At 38.4% G+C, this 21,794-nt stretch overlaps 1 protein-coding gene across 1 annotated transcript in view; it reads right to left on the bottom strand.

Moving 5' to 3' along the window:
• LOC121387469 (dnaJ homolog subfamily C member 13-like) overlaps positions 1-21,794 on the bottom strand; it is a 179,263-nt gene that overhangs the window by 20,359 nt on the left and 137,110 nt on the right. The window contains exons 48-50 of the mRNA XM_041518594.1: positions 10,010-10,285; positions 7,397-7,478; positions 4,220-4,436 (exon numbers count right to left, since the gene is read on the bottom strand). Of these exons, the coding sequence (XP_041374528.1) occupies positions 4,220-4,436; positions 7,397-7,478; positions 10,010-10,285 (575 nt within the window). The remainder of the gene's footprint in view (positions 1-4,219; positions 4,437-7,396; positions 7,479-10,009; positions 10,286-21,794) is intronic.

Here is a 21,794-nt window from a genome sequence, read left to right on the forward strand (position 1 = left end):
TTCAATCAAATAAGATAATCAATACAGCGCAAAGTAAATCAACGGAACGTACTCTGTAATCCTGCTATTATTCAATCAAATAAGATAATCAATACAGTGCAAAGTAAATCAACGGAACGTACTCTGTAATCCTGCTATTATTCAATCAAATAAGATAATCAATACAGCGCAAAGTAAATCAACGGAACGTACTCTGTAATCCTGCTATTATTCAATCAAATAAGATAATCAATACAGCGCAAAGTAAATCAACGGAACGTACTCTGTAATCCTGCTATTATTCAATCAAATAAGATAATCAATACAGTGCAAAGTAAAAGTAAATGTTTTAGCCTTTGTTATGATTTAACCAGATTAGTCAGAAATTCTTATTCATATGCATAGAGAAAAAAACTGGCGAGTAGTGAACCACAGTTTGTGCCCACGGAGATTCCTATTTCCTATCTACATATCCTATCTATATATCATATCCCCTAAGTTGACATATATGTTATCAATGAGGAAGTCCAGCATATCAATGTCTGTCTTAATGCATGTTAACAACCCTCCACACCTGCCCAAAAAATGCAATGAAAATTTAATTTAATAAACTTTAATTTAACGTTGAGTAAATGCAAAAGTTGATGCTGCTGTTGTTGCTGCCACCACTAATGGATATCCAATACCTACATATCGCCATTTAACTTCATTTATAGATATGCATTATTTTGAATATAAATATCTGTATTTTGCAAACTTTTTATTTGAAATAAGAAACAAATTGATCAACATGGCCGCCAAAAGGTTTTCCATGACGAGTTCAGTTTAGTTGGTGGTTCTTTATCAAAACAATACACTAGCACCTGACTGGCTTTCAGGTTGTGGATATCATGTCAATGAAAACACTTCTAAAACAATCAATGCATTTTTACTCAAACGATTAATTTGCATCACACCTCCTTTCAACCACTATTTTTCTGATCACATGTGTTACTTTACCAAGTACAAGCTTAAACTATGACTTGGATAGGTTACAACTTCAAACTGAACAATATTTTGGAATGGTAGCTACCTTTAATATTATTTTATACAGGTATTCTTTGTAGCACGTTGATTAATTAATCGTCACCTAATGGGATGCTAAATATTTAAAAATTCCAACACAGTCTTCAGTCAAGTTTGTTTTGTTTAATGAAACCACTAGAGCACATTGATTAATTAATCACCAGCTATTGGATGTCAAACATTTGGTAATTCTGACTCGTAGTCAATAGAGGAAACCCGCGACATTTTCTTAATGCAGCAAGGGATCTTTTATATGCACTTTCCCACAGGCAGGAAAGCACATACCACGGCCTTTGTCCAGTTGTGATGCACTGGAATGAGAAAAAACTCAATCCGTTGAAGTGACCCACCCCTATATCGGCTAATGTATGCTGTCACATGTCAAATATAGTATTTTGTAAATAGTCATTATTTAATAAGCGTTGTAGATGTACTGAGCTACAACGCCACTGTATATGGTGTATATTATGTGAAGTGAGGGACGTGTAACATCACAAGCTAGAAGTAGCTTAGCTTGTAATCATTGACAGACTTGTGTAAAATAACACAAGAGAAGCAGCTAGGCTGGTAATTATGGAGGTCAAGGGCAAAGAGTGGGCTAGAAATAGTGTGCAGTGATGTCATTAAAAATAAAAATAGCAGGTGAAAATCAAATTATAGGCGGCCATTAATCAACAAAAAGTTGACAAGCATTGTTTATTGGAAGCCGGCTATTGATGACATCCCTGGTGTGTGGTGCATGCATTGTCAGCTTGGTAACAGTGAAGAGTGGGCTAGAAATAGTGTGCGGTGCATGCATTGTCAGCTTGGTAACAGAGAAGAGTGGGCTAGAAATAGCGTGTGGTGCATGCATTGTCAGCTTGGTAACAGAGAAGAGTGGGCTAGAAATAGTGTGTGGTGTATGTGTTGTCAGCTTGGTACGAGGGTGTGATCAATTGGTGACAGTGAATGATGATGAAGGCATTGGGTTTTCATTGAATGGTTATGAGTGTTGATGATCAGTGATTAGTCATGAGGGCATTGGTGATCAGTGAATGGTGAAGAGGGAATTGGTGATCAGTGAATGGTGATGAAGGCATTGGTGATTAGTGAATGGTGATGAAGGCATTGGTGATTAGTGAATGGTGATGAAGGCATTGGTGATCAATGAATGGTGATGAAGGCATTGGTGATTAGTGAATGGTGATGAAGGTATTGGTGATTAGTGAATGGTGATGAAGGCATTGGTGATCAGTGAATGGTGAAGAGGGAATTGGTGATCAGTGAATGGTGATGAAGGCATTGGTGATCAGTGAATGGTGATGAAGGCATTGGTGATCAGTGAATGGTGATCAGTGAATGGTGGAGGGAATTGGTGATCAGTAAATGGTGATGTGGGCATTGGTGATCAGCAAATGGTCATGAGGGCATTGGTGGTTAGTGAATGGTGATGAAGGCATTGGCGATCAGTGAATGTTGATGAAGGCATTGGTGATTAGTGAATGCTGATGAGGGCATTGGTGATTAGTGAATGGTGATGAAAGCATTGGTGATCAGTGAATGGTGATGAGGGCATTGGTGATTAGTGAATGCTGATGAGGGCATTGGTGATTAGTGAGTGGTGATGAAGGCATTGGCGATCAGTGAATATTGATGAAGGCATTGGTGATTAGTGAATGCTGATGAGGGCATTGGTGATTAGTGAATGGTGATGAGGGCATTGGTGATTAGTGAATGGTGATGAAGGCATTGGCGATCAGTGAATGTTGATGAAGACATTGGTGATAGTGAATGCTGATGAGGGCATTGGTGATTAGTGAATGCTGATGAGGGCATTGGTGATTAGTGAATGGTGATGAAGGCATTGGTGATTAGTGAATGCTGATGAGGGCACTGGTGATTAGTGAATGGTGATGAAGGCATTGGCGAGCAGTGAATGTTGATGAAGGCATTGGTGATTAGTGAATGCTGATGAGGGCATTGGTGATCAGTGAATGGTGATGAGGGCATTGGTGATCACTGAATGCTGATGATGGAATTGGTGATTAGTGAATGGTGAAGAGGGAATTGGTGATTAGTGAATGGTGATGAGGGAATTGGTGATTAGTGAATGGTGAAGAGGGCATTGGTGATCAGTGAATGGTGAAGAGGGCATTGGTGATCAGTGAATGGTGATGAGGGAATTGGTGATTAGTGAATGGTGATAAAGGCATTGGTGATGATTGTGATCAGTCATGAAGCCATTGGTGATCAATGAATGGTCACGAGGGTATTGGTGGTTAGTGAATGGTGAAGGCGTTGGTGATCAGTGAATGGTGAAGGCATTGGTGATCAGTGAATGGTGATGGAGTTGGTGGTCAGTAATTGGTTGTGAGGGCATTGGTGATTCAGTTATTAAATCGACAGCGATGATGGTGATTTGTGAAGGATTCTAATGGTGGTTGGTGAATCGCGACTATGATAGGGGTGATTGGTGGATGATAATGATGACAATGGTTATGACAGTGATTGCTGAATGGTGATGATAATTATGGTGAACTGTGATAGTGAACTGATGTGTTAAGGTTAAGTATAGTATGAGTGACCTTCAAATGAATGTACATGCACATGTGTATTGGTTGGGGAGAGATTTGTGTGTATAAATAAATATGTTGTAAATGAGCTGACACTGCTTCGTGACATGTCAAGCACTTGATAATTCTAACACAATGACTTCTGTAAAGAGTTTATTTTCTTTAATGACACCACTAGAACACATTGATTAATTAAACAGTGGTTACTGGAAGTCAAACATTTAAAAATTATATCAAGTGTTCAGTGAAAATCGGCTACTTTTTTATTAGCAAAAAAAAAAGAGAGTAAAGAATATTTTATTTAACGACACCACTAAAGCAATTTGATTTTTTATCTTATCATGGGCTATTGGATGTCAAAAATATTCTGACAATGTTTTTTTTTTTTTTTTTTTTTTTTTTTAAAGAGGAAACCCGCTGTCGCAACATAGGCTACTCTTTTATGACAGGCAGCAAGGGATCTTTTATTTGCTTCCCACAGGCAGGATAGCACAAACCATGGCCTTTGAACTAGTTATAGATCACTACTCATTGCAAGTGGTTTACACTTACTCATTGAGCCTTGCAGAGCATTTTTATTAGCAGCACAAATATGATGTTTTAAAAAGTCAGATTTCACTTACATCTGTGTGCTCTACTGAAGTTAACTGCGACCACTTCTCCAAGAGTTCTGTGAGGAATTCTCTCGGGTGTCTGAGCACCCAGCCTGGGTTGGTGATGAAGAGGCGCAGGAAGACTCCTCCCACCACCACTTCACCCTGCACGTCTGTGTACACCACACTGAAGTCCTCCGTCAGACTCCACTTCAGGTCGAGGTTCTCACTCTGGGCAGTGTAGTGACTACAACACAAGCAGAGAGCTACCAACAATTAGAGCACATATTATAATGTTCTCAATCTGGGCGGTGTAGTGACTACAACACAAGCAGATAGCTACCAACAATTAGAGCACATATTATAATGTTCTCACTCTGGGTGGTGTAGTGACTACAACACAAGCAGATAGCTACCAACAATTAGGACACATATTATAATGTTCTCACTCTGGGTGGTGTAGTGACTACAACACAAGCAGAGAGCTACCAACAATTAGCACATGTAGGCACATATACTGAAACACAATGAAAATGCAAAAACAACTTTTCATTGCAAATAACGACAAACTATTAATGAATTGATGGATAATGTAATATGACATTAATGACTGGTATTCATGAGATACATTAACATGGAAACATGGCCAATTATCATCAGTAATCGAGTTGCATTCATAATCGAAAAGTTCAACCCCCCCCCCCCCCCCCCCCCCCCCCCCATATCAAGGTCAGTATTTGGTGTGTCCACCATTGGCCCGTGAGCATGCGTGAAGATGATGGGGAAAGGATTGGCACAAACATCTCAAATAAGCCACAGGAATGTTCCTCCACTTCTCTTGCAACGCCTGTGCAAGCTCAGCGACGTTACGCGGTGGTGGCTGGCGGTGACGTACACGACGTCCTAACTCATCCCACATGTGTTCAATTGGGTTCAAATCCGGTAAAACGGCAGGCCAGTTCATAACGGTGATACCGGCTTGCTGCAGAAATGCCTGAGTAATTCTTGCAGTATGTGGACGGGCATTGTCTTGTTGAAACAGAAGGGGACCTCCTGGTCTTCGGTGACTGCGCAAAAGTGGCTGGAGAACTGGTTTTAGAATAACGTCAACATAACGCTGGGCTGTAAGGGCATTGTGGACAATGATGAGATCACTCCTGAAATCACAGTTGATTGCCCACCATACCCCATCAGACAACCTCCGCCAAACCGATCACGTTCCCTCACACATCCGTCAGCGTACCGTTTATGGAGTCTCCTGTACACACGTGCTCTTCCATCGGCAAAGGAGACAGAAAAATGGGACTCATCTGAGAAAACAATGCTCCGGTAAAAGGCTGGTGGATGATTACCATTCTGGAAAGCAAACTGTAGTCTCGCAGCACGATGTCGCGGTGTCATGATGTTACCGTTGTACGGGCATCTGCATCGGAGTCCAGCCGTTCTAAGTTGACGGATGACCGTCATCGGATGGATAGGCCTTCCATGACGTCCTATCGTGTTGCTTGCTGTCATTGTCGCAGTTCTGAACCGGTCATGGAGGTGGTGTCGTCGAATCTGCCGATCTTGGCGTGGGGTTGTAACGGGACATTGACCAGGTCGAGGTCGATCACGGACACTCCCGGTCTGTTGATGACGTTCAACAAGTCGTCCAATAGTTGATGAATGGACTCTGAAGGTCCTAGCAACTTGGCTTTGCGAAGTCCCCCCTTGAACCATGCCCAACGCTCGCTCCCTTTGTTGTTCTCTGAGTCGTGGCATTCTTAATGTGACGAGGAATATGACACCGTTACGTGACTTTTATCTGTCCATATACTGGCATTTCACGTGCATTGCATGCAGCATGATTGAGCATGTAGTGAACGCATTTCACACCATTTTGTGTGTTTCTGCTATTGTATGTGTAACGAGAACAAAATCAGGATTAAAACCCAGACAAAAGTACCAATCAATGGCTTCCTCTCATAAATTGTTATTTTAAGTCCAATAAATATATTTTTCATTAATCACAACAAAATATTAAAAAATATCTGTTTTGTGTTTTCATTGTGTGTCAGTATATTAAAATGTTTGGTAAATATGAATATTCTACCTTCACTCCCACCCCCCAATCTTAGTATTTTTAATCTCTATCTCTCTCTTTAGTTAACTTATCTCATTATTACTATTAGTAAAATTGTATTAAGTAAAGTAGGGCTAGTGGATTTTTAATTGTGGCTAATACATTTTTAAAATCTTTGATCACATGGCTAGTGGATTTTGCAAAAAAACTAGAAGCCCTGTTTAATTGAAAAACTAGAAGCCCTGTTTAATTGAAAAAGAAAGAAGTGTTTCATTTAATGACACATTTAACACAATTTGTTGATGGTTATATGGCGTCAGACATATGGTTAAGGACCACATAGATATCAAGAAAAGAAACCCGCTGTCGCCACTTCATGAGCTACTCTTTTCGATTAGCAGCAAGGGATCTTTTATATGCACCATCCCAAAGACAGGGTAGTACATACCATGGCCTTTGATATACCAGTCGTGGTGCATTGGCTGGAACTAGAAATAGCCCAATGGGCCCACCGACGGGGATCGATCCTAGACCGATCGCACATCGAGCGAGTGCTTTACCACTGGGCTACGTCCCGCCCCTTAATAGATTAAGTATTTAACTAAATAAATACACAAGATAGAAACTAACCCTTGCTGAGTTTAATAGATTAAGTGTTTAACTAAATAAATACACAAGATAGAAACTAACCCTTGCTGAGTTTAATAACTAACCCTTGCTGAGTTTAATAGATTAAGTATTTAATTGAATAATATTACACAAGGCAGAAACTAACCCTGGCTGAGTTTAATAGATTAAGTATTTAACTGAATAATAATACACAAGATAGAAACTAATCCTTGCTGAGTTTAATAGATTAAGTATTTAACTAAATAAATACACAAGATAGAAACTAATCCTTGCTGAGTTTAATAGATTAAGTATTTAATTGAATAATATTACACAAGGCAGAAACTAACCCTTGCTGAGTTTAATAGATTAAGTATTTAATTGAATAATATTACACAAGGCAGAAACTAACCCTTGCTGAGTTTAATAGATTAAGTATTTAACTGAATAATAATACACAAGGTAGAAACTGACCCTGTGCTAAGTTTAATAGATTAAGTATTTAACTAAATAAAATACACAAGGTAAAAACTAACCCTTTGCTGAGTTTGCGCACCGTATCAGACACTTTCTCTCTAGCTTCATCATTCCAAATAAGTTCTGGGTTTTCGTGTGATCCTGGAAACACAACAGTGAAAACAATACATGATCAACTACGAGAAGCGCCATGTGAGAAGCAGGTGGTCACTTGACACAGGGCAGTCTGTAATTTCATCATTAGTTAGAACTGATCAGCAGCCACCTATCAACTTTCAATTCAATAATCAGAATATATAATTATTCTCGCCTTCATGTAAAATTCTTTAATCTCATTGGTTGTTTGCCGTTGGACAAATCCCTTATACCCCTGTGGGCGGAGCCAAATTCTCTTATACCCCCGTCTGTAATTTCCAACAGTTTCCAGCCACCCCAATTAACGCTAAAGCAATAATTAGATTATAAAAAGTGTTTTTTTAAATTAATATCTGTTTCAGACAATTTCGTATTAAAAATATTTGAAGTTAAAAACTCGTTTATCGATGGAACTATTTTTCGTCACTGGCAAGTGGTTTCGTTCGCGTCCGCGTGGCATAATATGGTTCCGTTAATAAATTATTAACAATTATTGTCTGGTGTTATTTTGATTAGTTGGCTATATGGTTTAACATGTCGGCAAGATAAATTCGTTGTAGAAGCATCTCTCGGGGTATATGGCTTTTTATGTACCCTCTGTGTGCTCTTTTACCCCCTTGCCTTCGGCTCGGGGTAAAAGAACACACAGAGGGTACATAAAAAGCCAGATACCCCTCGTGATGCTTCTACAACTTATATTATTGACACTACGCATCTACAAATTTTGCTCATTTCCCACCATTTTGCAGACAGCACTTTCTGAAAATAATAACAGAACAACACTGATCAAGACTATTCATGACAATGACCACTTTATTTTATTTGTTTCCTGTGTGAGAAATACCTGGTAATTTTAAGTTAAAAAAGTGGTTTTTGGCAAATATTTTTGCTTGACAATAATGGCAGAACGTCGAGGTTATTTTTAGATTTTTAGATTTGAGATGCACAGGTTGAATCGGTGATCTAGGACTTATAGTTTGAGAGAAATGGATCTAAACACAAACACCTAACAATGAGTTTGTTTTTTGTTGAATCGGTGATCTAGGACTTATAGTTTGAGAGAAATGGATCTAAACACAAACACTTAACAATGAGTTTGAGAGAAATGGATCTAAACACAAACACTTAACAATGAGTTTGAGAGAAATGGATCTAAACACAAACACTTAACAATGAGTTTGTTTGTTGTTTAATGACACCTCTAGAGCACATTGATTATTAATCATCGGCTATTGGATGTCAAACATTTGGTAATTCTGACTCGCAGTCAAAAGAGGAAACCCGCGACATTTTCTTAATGCAGCAAGGGATCTTTTATATGCACTTTTCCACAGACAGAAAAGCACATACCACTGCCTTTGTCCAGTTGTGGTACACTGGTTGGAACAAGAAAAAACCCAATCAGGTGGTTCGATCCTGCAACGCACTTAACAATGAAGTTAAACATAAAAACCATCTGAAAAGTAATAGCTACATCTCACCTTATCACTTGGTCAAGACAAGAGATTGTAAAAGTAATAGCTACATCTCACATTATCACTTGATCAAGACAAGAGATTGTAAAAGTAATAGCTACATCTCACCTTATCACTTGGTCAAGACAAGAGATTGTAAAAGTAATAGATCTCACATTATCACTTGGTCAAGACAAGAGATTGTAAAAGTAATAGCTACATCTCACCTTATCACTTGGTTAAGACGAGAGATTGTAAAAGTAATAGCTACATCTCACCGTATCACTTGGTCAAGACAAGAGGTTGTAAAAGTAATAGATCTCACATTATCACTTGGTCAAGACAAGAGGTTGTAAAAGTAATAGCTACATCTCACCTTATCACTTGGTCAAGACAAGAGGTTGTAAAAGTAATAGATCTCACATTATCACTTGGTCAAGACAAGAGATTGTAAAAGTAATAGCTACATCTCACCTTATCACTTGGTTAAGACGAGAGATTGTAAAAGTAATAGCTACATCTCACCTTATCACTTGGTCAAGACAAGAGATTGTAAAAGTAATAGCTACATCTCACCTTATCACTTGGTCAAGACAAGAGGTTGTAAAAGTAATAGATCTCACATTATCACTTGGTCAAGACAAGAGATTGTAAAAGTAATAGCTACATCTCACCTTATCACTTGGTCAAGACAAGAGATTGTAAAAGTAATAGCTACATCTCACATTATCACTTGGTCAAGACAAGATATTGTAAAAGTAATAGCTACATCTCACCTTATCAGTTGGTCAAGACAAGATATTGTAAAAGTAATAGCTACATCTCACCTTATCACTTGGTCAAGACGAGAGATTGTAAAAGTAATAGCTACATCTCACCTTATCACTTGGTCAAGACAAGAGATTGTAAAAGTAATAGCTACATCTCACCTTATCACTTGGTCAAGACAAGAGATTGTAAAAGTAATAGCTACATCTCACCTTATCACTTGGTCAAGACAAGAGATTGTAAAAGTAATAGCTACATCTCACCTTATCACTTGGTTAAGACGAGAGATTGTAAAACTGGGTGGGTAACTCCTACCTTCAAACATATGAACACTGGCCTCTGGTGAATCTCTCATTGCGTCCATGAATATTGCAGGAAGAAACTTCATAAGAATTAGTCTCACTTTTGGTCCAACTAGTTTGTCCGATAACATTTTAGCAAAGAGTTCGGCAGTTTTCTCTCGTATTTGTGGATTGGTTGCATTACAGAAGAGATCAAGAAGATAAACAAGAGATCCTTTAGCTAGAGCCTCTTTGACGATCTTCGTGTTCGACATCAGTGCAAACAAACTCTCCAGAGTTGAAAGTCGACCTGTACATATCAGAGAAAAATATCTTTTGATTATCAAACAAGAATAACTGATTTATATATTAAAATATATGATATTTGTGATGTAAAATTCATGATTAATCAAGTTCTTCGGAAAAAAAAAATAAAAAAAATACATTTAAAAAAAAAAAAAATAATAATAATAATTTCTAAAGGAAAGGAGGATAATGTATTCTTACACTGAGGATAAAGTAGGAGATGCTAGATAGAGAAATAAAGGAGAGGAAGGAAAGGGAGATAATGTATTCTTACACTGAGGATAAAGTAGGAGATGCTAGATAGAGAAATAAAGGAGAGGAAGGAAAGGGAGATAATGTATTCTTACACTGAGGATAAAGTAGGAGATGCTAGATGACAGAGAAATAAAGGAGAGGAAGGAAAGGGAGATAATGTATTCTTACACTGAGAATAAAGTAGGAGATGCTAGATAGAGAAATAAAGGAGAGGAAGGAAAGGGAGATAATGTATTCTTACACTGAGGTCTCACTACACAGATCACTTCCGGGTGAGAGTTCATTCATCACGGTCCACTATAGTTCCTAATTGTGACACATGTTATGGTTCACATATTCACTTCTAGGAAATGGTGAAGAATTAAAACAATATGTATGTTTAATGGTAAGCCTTCTGGCTGTATTTTGCCCATGTTATTTTGTAATATTGTGCATCGACCTTTTGGGACATGGGTATATAGCGCACGTGACAGCCGGAGTGAATCGATTAATGAACCACCTGTTCGGACCGGTACTACAGCCAGATGCGGTCATATAGCAAAAAACTGAGACGGAAATGTTCTCAATTTTGCAGTGAAAATAAATGCTTATATAATGTATGTTCGCAATGGTGTATGTTGTTGGTGCCAACGAGAACCCGTTCTATGGGCAATCTTCACTTGAAGTTGGGCAGTTTAACATGGGTTTCAATGGCAGATGACATCTGTGTAGTGAGACCTTACACTGAGGATAAAGTAGGAGATGCTAGATGACAGAAATAAAGGAGAGGAAGGAAAGGAGGATAATGTATTCTTACACTGAGGATAAAGTAGGAGATGCTAGATGACAGAGAAATAAAGGAGAGGAAGGGAAGGGAGATAATGTATTCTTACACTGAGGATAAAGTAGGAGATGCTAGATGACAGAAATAAAGGAGAGGAAGGGAAGGGAGATAATGTACTTACACTGAGGATAAAGTAGGAGATGCTAGATGACAGAAATAAAGGAGAGGAAGGGAAGGAGGATAATGTATTCTTACACTGAGGATAAAGTAGGAGATGCTAGATGACAGAGAAATAAAGGAGAGGAAGGGAAGGGAGATAATGTATTCTTACACTGAGGATAAAGTAGGAGATGCTAGATGACAGAAATAAAGGAGAGGAAGGGAAGGGAGATAATGTATTCTTACACTGAGGATAAAGTAGGAGATGCTAGATGAGAGAAATAAAGGAGAGGAAGGAAAGGGAGATAATGTATTCTTACACTGAGGATAAAGTAGGAGATGCTAGATAGAGAAATAAAGGAGAGGAAGGAAAGGGAGATAATGTATTCTTACACTGAGGATAAAGTAGGAGATGCTAGATAGAGAAATAAAGGAGAGGAAGGAAAGGGAGATAATGTATTCTTACACTGAGGATAAAGTAGGAGATGCTAGATGAGAGAAATAAAGGAGAGGAAGGAAAGGGAGATAATGTATTCTTACACTGAGGATAAAGTAGGAGATGCTAGATGAGAGAAATAAAGGAGAGGAAGGAAAGGAGGATAATGTATTCTTACACTAAGGATAAAGTAGGAGATGCTAGATGACAGAGAAATAAAGGATAATGTATTTTTACACTGAGGATAAAGTAGGAGATGCTAGATGACAGAGAAATAAAGGAGAGGATGGGAAGGGAGATAATGTATTCTTACACTGAGGATAAAGTAGGAGATGCTAGATGACAGAGAAATAAAGGAGAGGAAGGAAAGGAGGATAATGTATTCTTACACTGAGGATAAAGTAGGAGATGCTAGATGAGAGAAATAAAGGAGAGGAAGGGAAGGGAGATAATGTATTCTTACACTGAGGATAAAGTAGGAGATGCTAGATGAGAGAAATAAAGGAGAGGAAGGGAAGGGAGATAATGTATTCTTACACTGAGGATAAAGTAGGAGATGCCAGATGAGAGAAATAAAGGAGGAAGGGAAGGGAGATAATGTATTTTTACACTGAGGATAAAGTAGGAGATGCTAGATGAGAGAAATAAAGGAGAGGAAGGGAAGGGAGATAATGTATTTTTACACTGAGGATAAAGTAGGAGATGCTAGATGACAGAAATAAAGGAGAGGAAGGGAAGGGAGATAATGTATTCTTACACTGAGGATAAAGTAGGAGATGCTAGATGAGAGAAATAAAGGAGAGGAAGGAAAGGGAGATAATGTACTTACACTGAGGATAAAGTAGGAGATGCTAGATGACAGAAATAAAGGAGAGGAAGGAAAGGGAGATAATGTATTCTTACACTGAGGATAAAGTAGGAGATGCTAGATGACAGAGAAATAAAGGAGAGGAAGGAAAGGGAGATAATGTATTCTTACACTGAGGTCTCACTACACAGATCACTTCCGGGTGAGAGTTCATTCATCACGGTCCACTATAGTTCCTAATTGTGACACATGTTATGGTTCACATATTCACTTCTAGGAAATGGTGAAGAATTAAAACAATATGTATGTTTAATGGTAAGCCTTCTGGCTGTATTTTGCCCATGTTATTTTGTAATATTGTGCATCGACCTTTTGGGACATGGGTATATAGCGCACGTGACAGCCGGAGTGAATCGATTAATGAACCACCTGTTCGGACCGGTACTACAGCCAGATGCGGTCATATAGCAAAAAACTGAGACGGAAATGTTCTCAATTTTGCAGTGAAAATAAATGCTTATATAATGTATGTTCGCAATGGTGTATGTTGTTGGTGCCAACGAGAACCCGTTCTATGGGCAATCTTCACTTGAAGTTGGGCAGTTTAACATGGGTTTCAATGGCAGATGACATCTGTGTAGTGAGACCTTACACTGAGGATAAAGTAGGAGATGCTAGATGACAGAAATAAAGGAGAGGAAGGAAAGGAGGATAATGTATTCTTACACTGAGGATAAAGTAGGAGATGCTAGATGAGAGAAATAAAGGAGAGGAAGGAAAGGGAGATAATGTATTCTTACACTGAGGATAAAGTAGGAGATGCTAGATAGAGAAATAAAGGAGAGGAAGGAAAGGGAGATAATGTATTCTTACACTGAGGATAAAGTAGGAGATGCTAGATGAGAGAAATAAAGGAGAGGAAGGAAAGGAGGATAATGTATTCTTACACTGAGGATAAAGTAGGAGATGCTAGATGAGAGAAATAAAGGAGAGGAATAAAGGGAGTATTCTTACAAGGATAAAGAAGATGGACAGAGAAATAAAGGATAATGTATTCTTACACTGAGGATAAAGTAGGAGATGCTAGATGACAGAGAAATAAAGGAGAGGAAGGAAAGGGAGATAATGTATTCTTACACTGAGGATAAAGTAGGAGATGCTAGATGAGAGAAATAAAGGAGAGGAAGGAAAGGGAGATAATGTATTCTTACACTGAGGATAAAGTAGGAGATGCTAGATGAGAGAAATAAAGGAGAGGAAGGAAAGGGAGATAATGTATTCTTACACTGAGGATAAAGTAGGAGATGCTAGATGAGAGAAATAAAGGAGAGGAAGGAAAGGGAGATAATGTATTCTTACACTGAGGATAAAGTAGGAGATGCTAGATGAGAGAAATAAAGGAGAGGAAGGAAAGGAGGATAATGTATTCTTACACTGAGGATAAAGTAGGAGATGCTAGATGACAGAGAAATAAAGGAGAGGAAGGAAAGGGAGATAATGTATTCTTACACTGAGGATAAAGTAGGAGATGCTAGATGAGAGAAATAAAGGAGAGGAAGGGAAGGGAGATAATGTATTCTTACACTGAGGATAAAGTAGGAGATGCTAGATGAGAGAAATAAAGGAGAGGAAGGAAAGGGAGATAATGTATTCTTACACTGAGGATAAAGTAGGAGATGCTAGATGAGAGAAATAAAGGAGAGGAAGGAAAGGGAGATAATGTATTCTTACACTGAGGATAAAGTAGGAGATGCTAGATGAGAGAAATAAAGGAGAGGAAGGGAAGGGAGATAATGTATTCTTACACTGAGGATAAAGTAGGAGATGCTAGATGACAGAAATAAAGGAGAGGAAGGGAAGGGAGATAATGTATTCTTACACTGAGGATAAAGTAGGAGATGCTAGATGAGAGAAATAAAGGAGAGGAAGGAAAGGGAGATAATGTATTCTTACACTGAGGATAAAGTAGGAGATGCTAGATGACAGAGAAATAAAGGAGAGGAAGGAAAGGGAGATAATGTATTCTTACACTGAGGATAAAGTAGGAGATGCTAGATGAGAGAAATAAAGGAGAGGAAGGGAAGGGAGATAATGTATTCTTACACTGAGGATAAAGTAGGAGATGCTAGATGAGAGAAATAAAGGAGAGGAAGGAAAGGGAGATAATGTATTCTTACACTGAGGATAAAGTAGGAGATGCTAGATGAGAGAAATAAAGGAGAGGAAGGAAAGGGAGATAATGTATTCTTACACTGAGGATAAAGTAGGAGATGCTAGATGACAGAAATAAAGGAGAGGAAGGAAAGGGAGATAATGTATTCTTACACTGAGGATAAAGTAGGAGATGCTAGATGAGAGAAATAAAGGAGAAAGGAAAGGGAGATAATGTACTTACACTGAGGATAAAGTAGGAGATGCTAGATGACAGAGAAATAAAGGAGAGGAAGGGAAGGGAGATAATGTATTCTTACACTGAGGATAAAGTAGGAGATGCTAGATGAGAGAAATAAAGGAGAGGAAGGAAAGGGAGATAATGTATTCTTACACTGAGGATAAAGTAGGAGATGCTAGATGAGAGAAATAAAGGAGAGGAAGGAAAGGGAGATAATGTACTTACACTGAGGATAAAGTAGGAGATGCTAGATGACAGAAATAAAGGAGAGGAAGGGAAGGGAGATAATGTATTCTTACACTGAGGATAAAGTAGGAGATGCTAGATGAGAGAAATAAAGGAGAGGAAGGGAAGGGAGATAATGTATTCTTACACTGAGGATAAAGTAGGAGATGCTAGATGACAGAAATAAAGGAGAGGAAGGGAAGGGAGATAATGTATTCTTACACTGAGGATAAAGTAGGAGATGCTAGATGACAGAAATAAAGGAGAGGAAGGAAAGGGAGATAATGTATTCTTACACTGAGGATAAAGTAGGAGATGCTAGATGAGAGAAATAAAGGAGAGGAAGGGAAGGGAGATAATGTATTCTTACACTGAGGATAAAGTAGGAGATGCTAGATGACAGAAATAAAGGAGAGGAAGGGAAGGGAGATAATGTATTCTTACACTGAGGATAAAGTAGGAGATGCTAGATGAGAGAAATAAAGGAGAGGAAGGAAAGGGAGATAATGTATTCTTACACTGAGGATAAAGTAGGAGATGCTAGATGACAGAAATAAAGGAGAGGAAGGAAAGGAGGATAATGTATTCTTACACTGAGGATAAAGTAGGAGATGCTAGATGACAGAAATAAAGGAGAGGAAGGGAAGGGAGATAATGTATTCTTACACTGAGGATAAAGTAGGAGATGCTAGATGACAGAGAAATAAAGGAGAGGAAGGAAAGGGAGATAATGTATTCTTACACTGAGGATAAAGTAGGAGATGCTAGATGACAGAGAAATAAAGGAGAGGAAGGGAAGGGAGATAATGTATTCTTACACTGAGGATAAAGTAGGAGATGCTAGATGAGAGAAATAAAGGAGAGGAAGGGAAGGGAGATAATGTATTCTTACACTGAGGATAAAGTAGGAGATGCTAGATGAGAGAAATAAAGGAGAGGAAGGAAAGGGAGATAATGTATTCTTACACTGAGGATAAAGTAGGAGATGCTAGATGAGAGAAATAAAGGAGAGGAAGGGAAGGGAGATAATGTATTCTTACACTGAGGATAAAGTAGGAGATGCTAGATGACAGAAATAAAGGAGAGGAAGGAAAGGGAGATAATGTATTCTTACACTGAGGATAAAGTAGGAGATGCTAGATGACAGAGAAATAAAGGAGAGGAAGGAAAGGGAGATAATGTATTCTTACACTGAGGATAAAGTAGGAGATGCTAGATGACAGAAATAAAGGAGAGGAAGGAAAGGGAGATAATGTATTCTTACAGGAGAGGAAGTTCCTAAAGGGAGATAATGTATGGTTGAGGATAAAGTAGGAGATGCTAGATGACAGAAATAAAAAAGGGAAGGGAGATAATGTATTCTTACACTGAGGATAAAGTAGGAGATGCTAGATGACAGAAATAAAGGAGAGGAAGGAAAGGGAGATAATGTATTCTTACACTGAGGATAAAGTAGGAGATGCTAGATGACAGAGAAATAAAGGAGAGGAAGGAAAGGGAGATAATGTATTCTTACACTGAGGATAAAGTAGGAGATGCTAGATGACAGAAATAAAGGAGAGGAAGGGAAGGGAGATAATGTATTCTTACACTGAGGATAAAGTAGGAGATGCTAGATGAGAGAAATAAAGGAGAGGAAGGGAAGGGAGATAATGTATTCTTACACTGAGGATAAAGTAGGAGATGCTAGATGAGAGAAATAAAGGAGAGGAAGGGAAGGGAGATAATGTATTCTTACACTGAGGATAAAGTAGGAGATGCTAGATGACAGAAATAAAGGAGAGGAAGGGAAGGGAGATAATGTATTCTTACACTGAGGATAAAGTAGGAGATGCTAGATGAGAGAAATAAAGGAGAGGAAGGAAAGGGAGATAATGTATTCTTACACTGAGGATAAAGTAGGAGATGCTAGATGACAGAAATAAAGGAGAGGAAGGAAAGGGAGATAATGTATTCTTACACTGAGGATAAAGTAGGAGATGCTAGATGAGAGAAATAAAGGAGAGGAAGGGAAGGGAGATAATGTATTCTTACACTGAGGATAAAGTAGGAGATGCTAGATGATAATGTAGAAATAAAGGAGAGGAAGGAAAGGAGGATAATGTATTCTTACACTGAGGATAAAGTAGGAGATGCTAGATGACAGAGAAATAAAGGAGAGGAAGGGAAGGGAGATAATGTATTCTTACACTGAGGATAAAGTAGGAGATGCTAGATGAGAGAAATAAAGGAGAGGAAGGAAAGGGAGATAATGTATTCTTACACTGAGGATAAAGTAGGAGATGCTAGATGAGAGAAATAAAGGAGAGGAAGGGAAGGGAGATAATGTATTCTTACACTGAGGATAAAGTAGGAGATGCTAGATGAGAGAAATAAAGGAGAGGAAGGGAAGGGAGATAATGTATTCTTACACTGAGGATAAAGTAGGAGATGCTAGATGAGAGAAATAAAGGAGAGGAAGGGAAGGGAGATAATGTATTCTTACACTGAGGATAAAGTAGGAGATGCTAGATGAGAGAAATAAAGGAGAGGAAGGGAAGGGAGATAATGTATTCTTACACTGAGGATAAAGTAGGAGATGCTAGATGACAGAAATAAAGGAGAGGAAGGGAAGGGAGATAATGTATTCTTACACTGAGGATAAAGTAGGAGATGCTAGATGAGAGAAATAAAGGAGAGGAAGGAAAGGGAGATAATGTATTCTTACACTGAGGATAAAGTAGGAGATGCTAGATGACAGAAATAAAGGAGAGGAAGGAAAGGGAGATAATGTATTCTTACACTGAGGATAAAGTAGGAGATGCTAGATGACAGAGAAATAAAGGAGAGGAAGGAAAGGGAGATAATGTATTCTTACACTGAGGATAAAGTAGGAGATGCTAGATGACAGAAATAAAGGAGAGAGAGTGCAGAAGGAAAGGGAGATAATGTATTCTTACACTGAGGATAAAGTAGGAGATGCTAGATGAGAGAAATAAAGGAGAGGAAGAAAAAGGGAGATAATGTATTCTTACACTGAGGATAAAGTAGGAGATGCTAGATGACAGAAATAAAGGAGAGGAAGGAAAGGAGGATAATGTATTCTTACACTGAGGATAAAGTAGGAGATGCTAGATGAGAGAAATAAAGGAGAGGAAGGGAAGGGAGATAATGTATTCTTACACTGAGGATAAAGTAGGAGATGCTAGATGACAGAAATAAAGGAGAGGAAGGAAAGGGAGATAATGTATTCTTACACTGAGGATAAAGTAGGAGATGCTAGATGACAGAAATAAAGGAGAGGAAGGAAAGGGAGATAATGTATTCTTACACTGAGGATAAAGTAGGAGATGCTAGATGAGAGAAATAAAGGAGAGGAAGGGAAGGATAAGATAATGTATTCTTACACTGAGGATAAAGTAGGAGATGCTAGATGAGAGAAATAAAGGAGAGGAAGGAAAGGGAGATAATGTATTCTTACACTGAGGATAAAGTAGGAGATGCTAGATGACAGAAATAAAGGAGAGGAAGGAAAGGGAGATAATGTATTCTTACACTGAGGATAAAGTAGGAGATGCTAGATGAGAGAAATAAAGGAGAGGAAGGAAAGGGAGATAATGTATTCTTACACTGAGGATAAAGTAGGAGATGCTAGATGAGAGAAATAAAGGAGAGGAAGGAAAGGGAGATAATGTATTCTTACACTGAGGATAAAGTAGGAGATGCTAGATGAGAGAAATAAAGGAGAGGAAGGGAAGGGAGATAATGTATTCTTACACTGAGGATAAAGTAGGAGATGCTAGATGAGAGAAATAAAGGAGAGGAAGGAAAGGGAGATAATGTATTCTTACACTGAGGATAAAGTAGGAGATGCTAGATGACAGAAATAAAGGAGAGGAAGGGAAGGGAGATAATGTATTCTTACACTGAGGATAAAGTAGGAGATGCTAGATGAGAGAAATAAAGGAGAGGAAGGAAAGGGAGATAATGTATTCTTACACTGAGGATAAAGTAGGAGATGCTAGATGAGAGAAATAAAGGAGAGGAAGGAAAGGGAGATAATGTATTCTTACACTGAGGATAAAGTAGGAGATGCTAGATGAGAGAAATAAAGGAGAGGAAGGAAAGGGAGATAATGTATTCTTACACTGAGGATAAAGTAGGAGATGCTAGATGAGAGAAATAAAGGAGAGGAAGGAAAGGGAGATAATGTATTCTTACACTGAGGATAAAGTAGGAGATGCTAGATGAGAGAAATAAAGGAGAGGAAGGAAAGGGAGATAATGTATTCTTACACTGAGGATAAAGTAGGAGATGCTAGATGACAGAAATAAAGGAGAGGAAGGGAAGGGAGATAATGTATTCTTACACTGAGGATAAAGTAGGAGATGCTAGATGAGAGAAATAAAGGAGAGGAAGGAAAGGGAGATAATGTATTCTTACACTGAGGATAAAGTAGGAGATGCTAGATGAGAGAAATAAAGGAGAGGAAGGGAAGGGAGATAATGTATTCTTACACTGAGGATAAAGTAGGAGATGCTAGATGAGAGAAATAAAGGAGAGGAAGGGAAGGGAGATAATGTATTCTTACACTGAGGATAAAGTAGGAGATGCTAGATGACAGAAATAAATAAGAGGAAGGAAAGGGAGATAATGTATTCTTACACTGAGGATAAAGTAGGAGATAGATGACAGAAATAAAGGAGAGGAAGGGAAGGGAGATAATGTATTCTTACACTGAGGATAAAGTAGGAGATGCTAGATGAGAGAAATAAAGGAGAGGAAGGGAAGGGAGATAATGTATTCTTACACTGAGGATAAAGTAGGAGATGCTAGATGACAGAGAAATAAAGGAGAGGAAGGGAAGGGAGATAATGTATTCTTACACTGAGGATAAAGTAGGAGATGCTAGATGACAGAAATAAAGGAGAGGAAGGGAAGGGAGATAATGTATTCTTACACTGAGGATAAAGTAGGAGATGCTAGATGAGAGAAATAAAGGAGAGGAAGGGAAGGGAGATAATGTATTCTTACACTGAGGATAAAGTAGGAGATGCTAGATGACAGAAATAAAGGAGAGGAAGGAAAGGGAGATAATGTATTCTTACACTGAGGATAAAGTAGGAGATGCTAGATGAGAGAAATAAAGGAGAGGAAGGGAAGGGAGATAATGTATTCTTACACTGAGGATAAAGTAGGAGATGCTAGATGAGAGAAATAAAGGAGAGGAAGGAAAGGGAGATAATGTATTCTTACACTGAGGATAAAGTAGGAGATGCTAGATGACAGAAATAAAGGAGAGGAAGGGAAAGGGAGATAATGTATTCTTACACTGAGGATAAAGTAGGAGATGCTAGATGACAGAAATAAAGGAGAGGAAGGAAAGGGAGATAATGTATTCTTACACTGAGGATAAAGTAGGAGATGCTAGATGACAGAAATAAAGGAGAGGAAGGGAAGGGAGATAATGTATTCTTACACTGAGGATAAAGTAGGAGATGCTAGATGACAGAAATAAAGGAGAGGAAGGGAAGGGAGATAATGTATTCTTACACTGAGGATAAAGTAGGAGATGCTAGATGACAGAAATAAAGGAGAGGAAGGAAAGGGAGATAATGTATTCTTACACTGAGGATAAAGTAGGAGATGCTAGATGAGAGAAATAAAGGAGAGGAAGGGAAGGGAGATAATGTATTCTTACACTGAGGATAAAGTAGGAGATGCTAGATGACAGAGAAATAAAGGAGAGGAAGGAAAGGGAGATAATGTATTCTTACACTGAGGATAAAGTAGGAGATGCTAGATGACAGAGAAATAAAGGAGAGGAAGGGAAGGGAGATAATGTATTCTTACACTGAGGATAAAGTAGGAGATGCTAGATGACAGAGAAATAAAGGAGAGGAAGGAAAGGGAGATAATGTATTCTTACACTGAGGATAAAGTAGGAGATGCTAGATGACAGAAATAAAGGAGAGGAAGGGAAGGGAGATAATGTATTCTTACACTGAGGATAAAGTAGGAGATGCTAGATGACAGAAATAAAGGAGAGGAAGGAAAGGGAGATAATGTATTCTTACACTGAGGATAAAGTAGGAGATGCTAGATGAGAGAAATAAAGGAGAGGAAGGGAAGGGAGATAATGTATTCTTACACTGAGGATAAAGTAGGAGATGCTAGATGACAGAAATAAAGGAGAGGAAGGGAAGGGAGATAATGTATTCTTACACTGAGGATAAAGTAGGAGATGCTAGATGAGAGAAATAAAGGAGAGGAAGAAAAGGAGGATAATGTATTCTTACACTGAGGATAAAGTAGGAGATGCTAGATGACAGAAATAAAGGAGAGGAAGGAAAGGGAGATAATGTATTCTTACACTGAGGATAAAGTAGGAGATGCTAGATGAGAGAAATAAAGGAGAGGAAGGAAAGGAGGATAATGTATTCTTACACTGAGGATAAAGTAGGAGATGCTAGATGACAGAAATAAAGGAGAGGAA

This window comes from Gigantopelta aegis, chromosome 13 (assembly GCF_016097555.1).
Source record: "Gigantopelta aegis isolate Gae_Host chromosome 13, Gae_host_genome, whole genome shotgun sequence".
Taxonomy (NCBI): domain Eukaryota; kingdom Metazoa; phylum Mollusca; class Gastropoda; order Neomphalida; family Peltospiridae; genus Gigantopelta; species Gigantopelta aegis.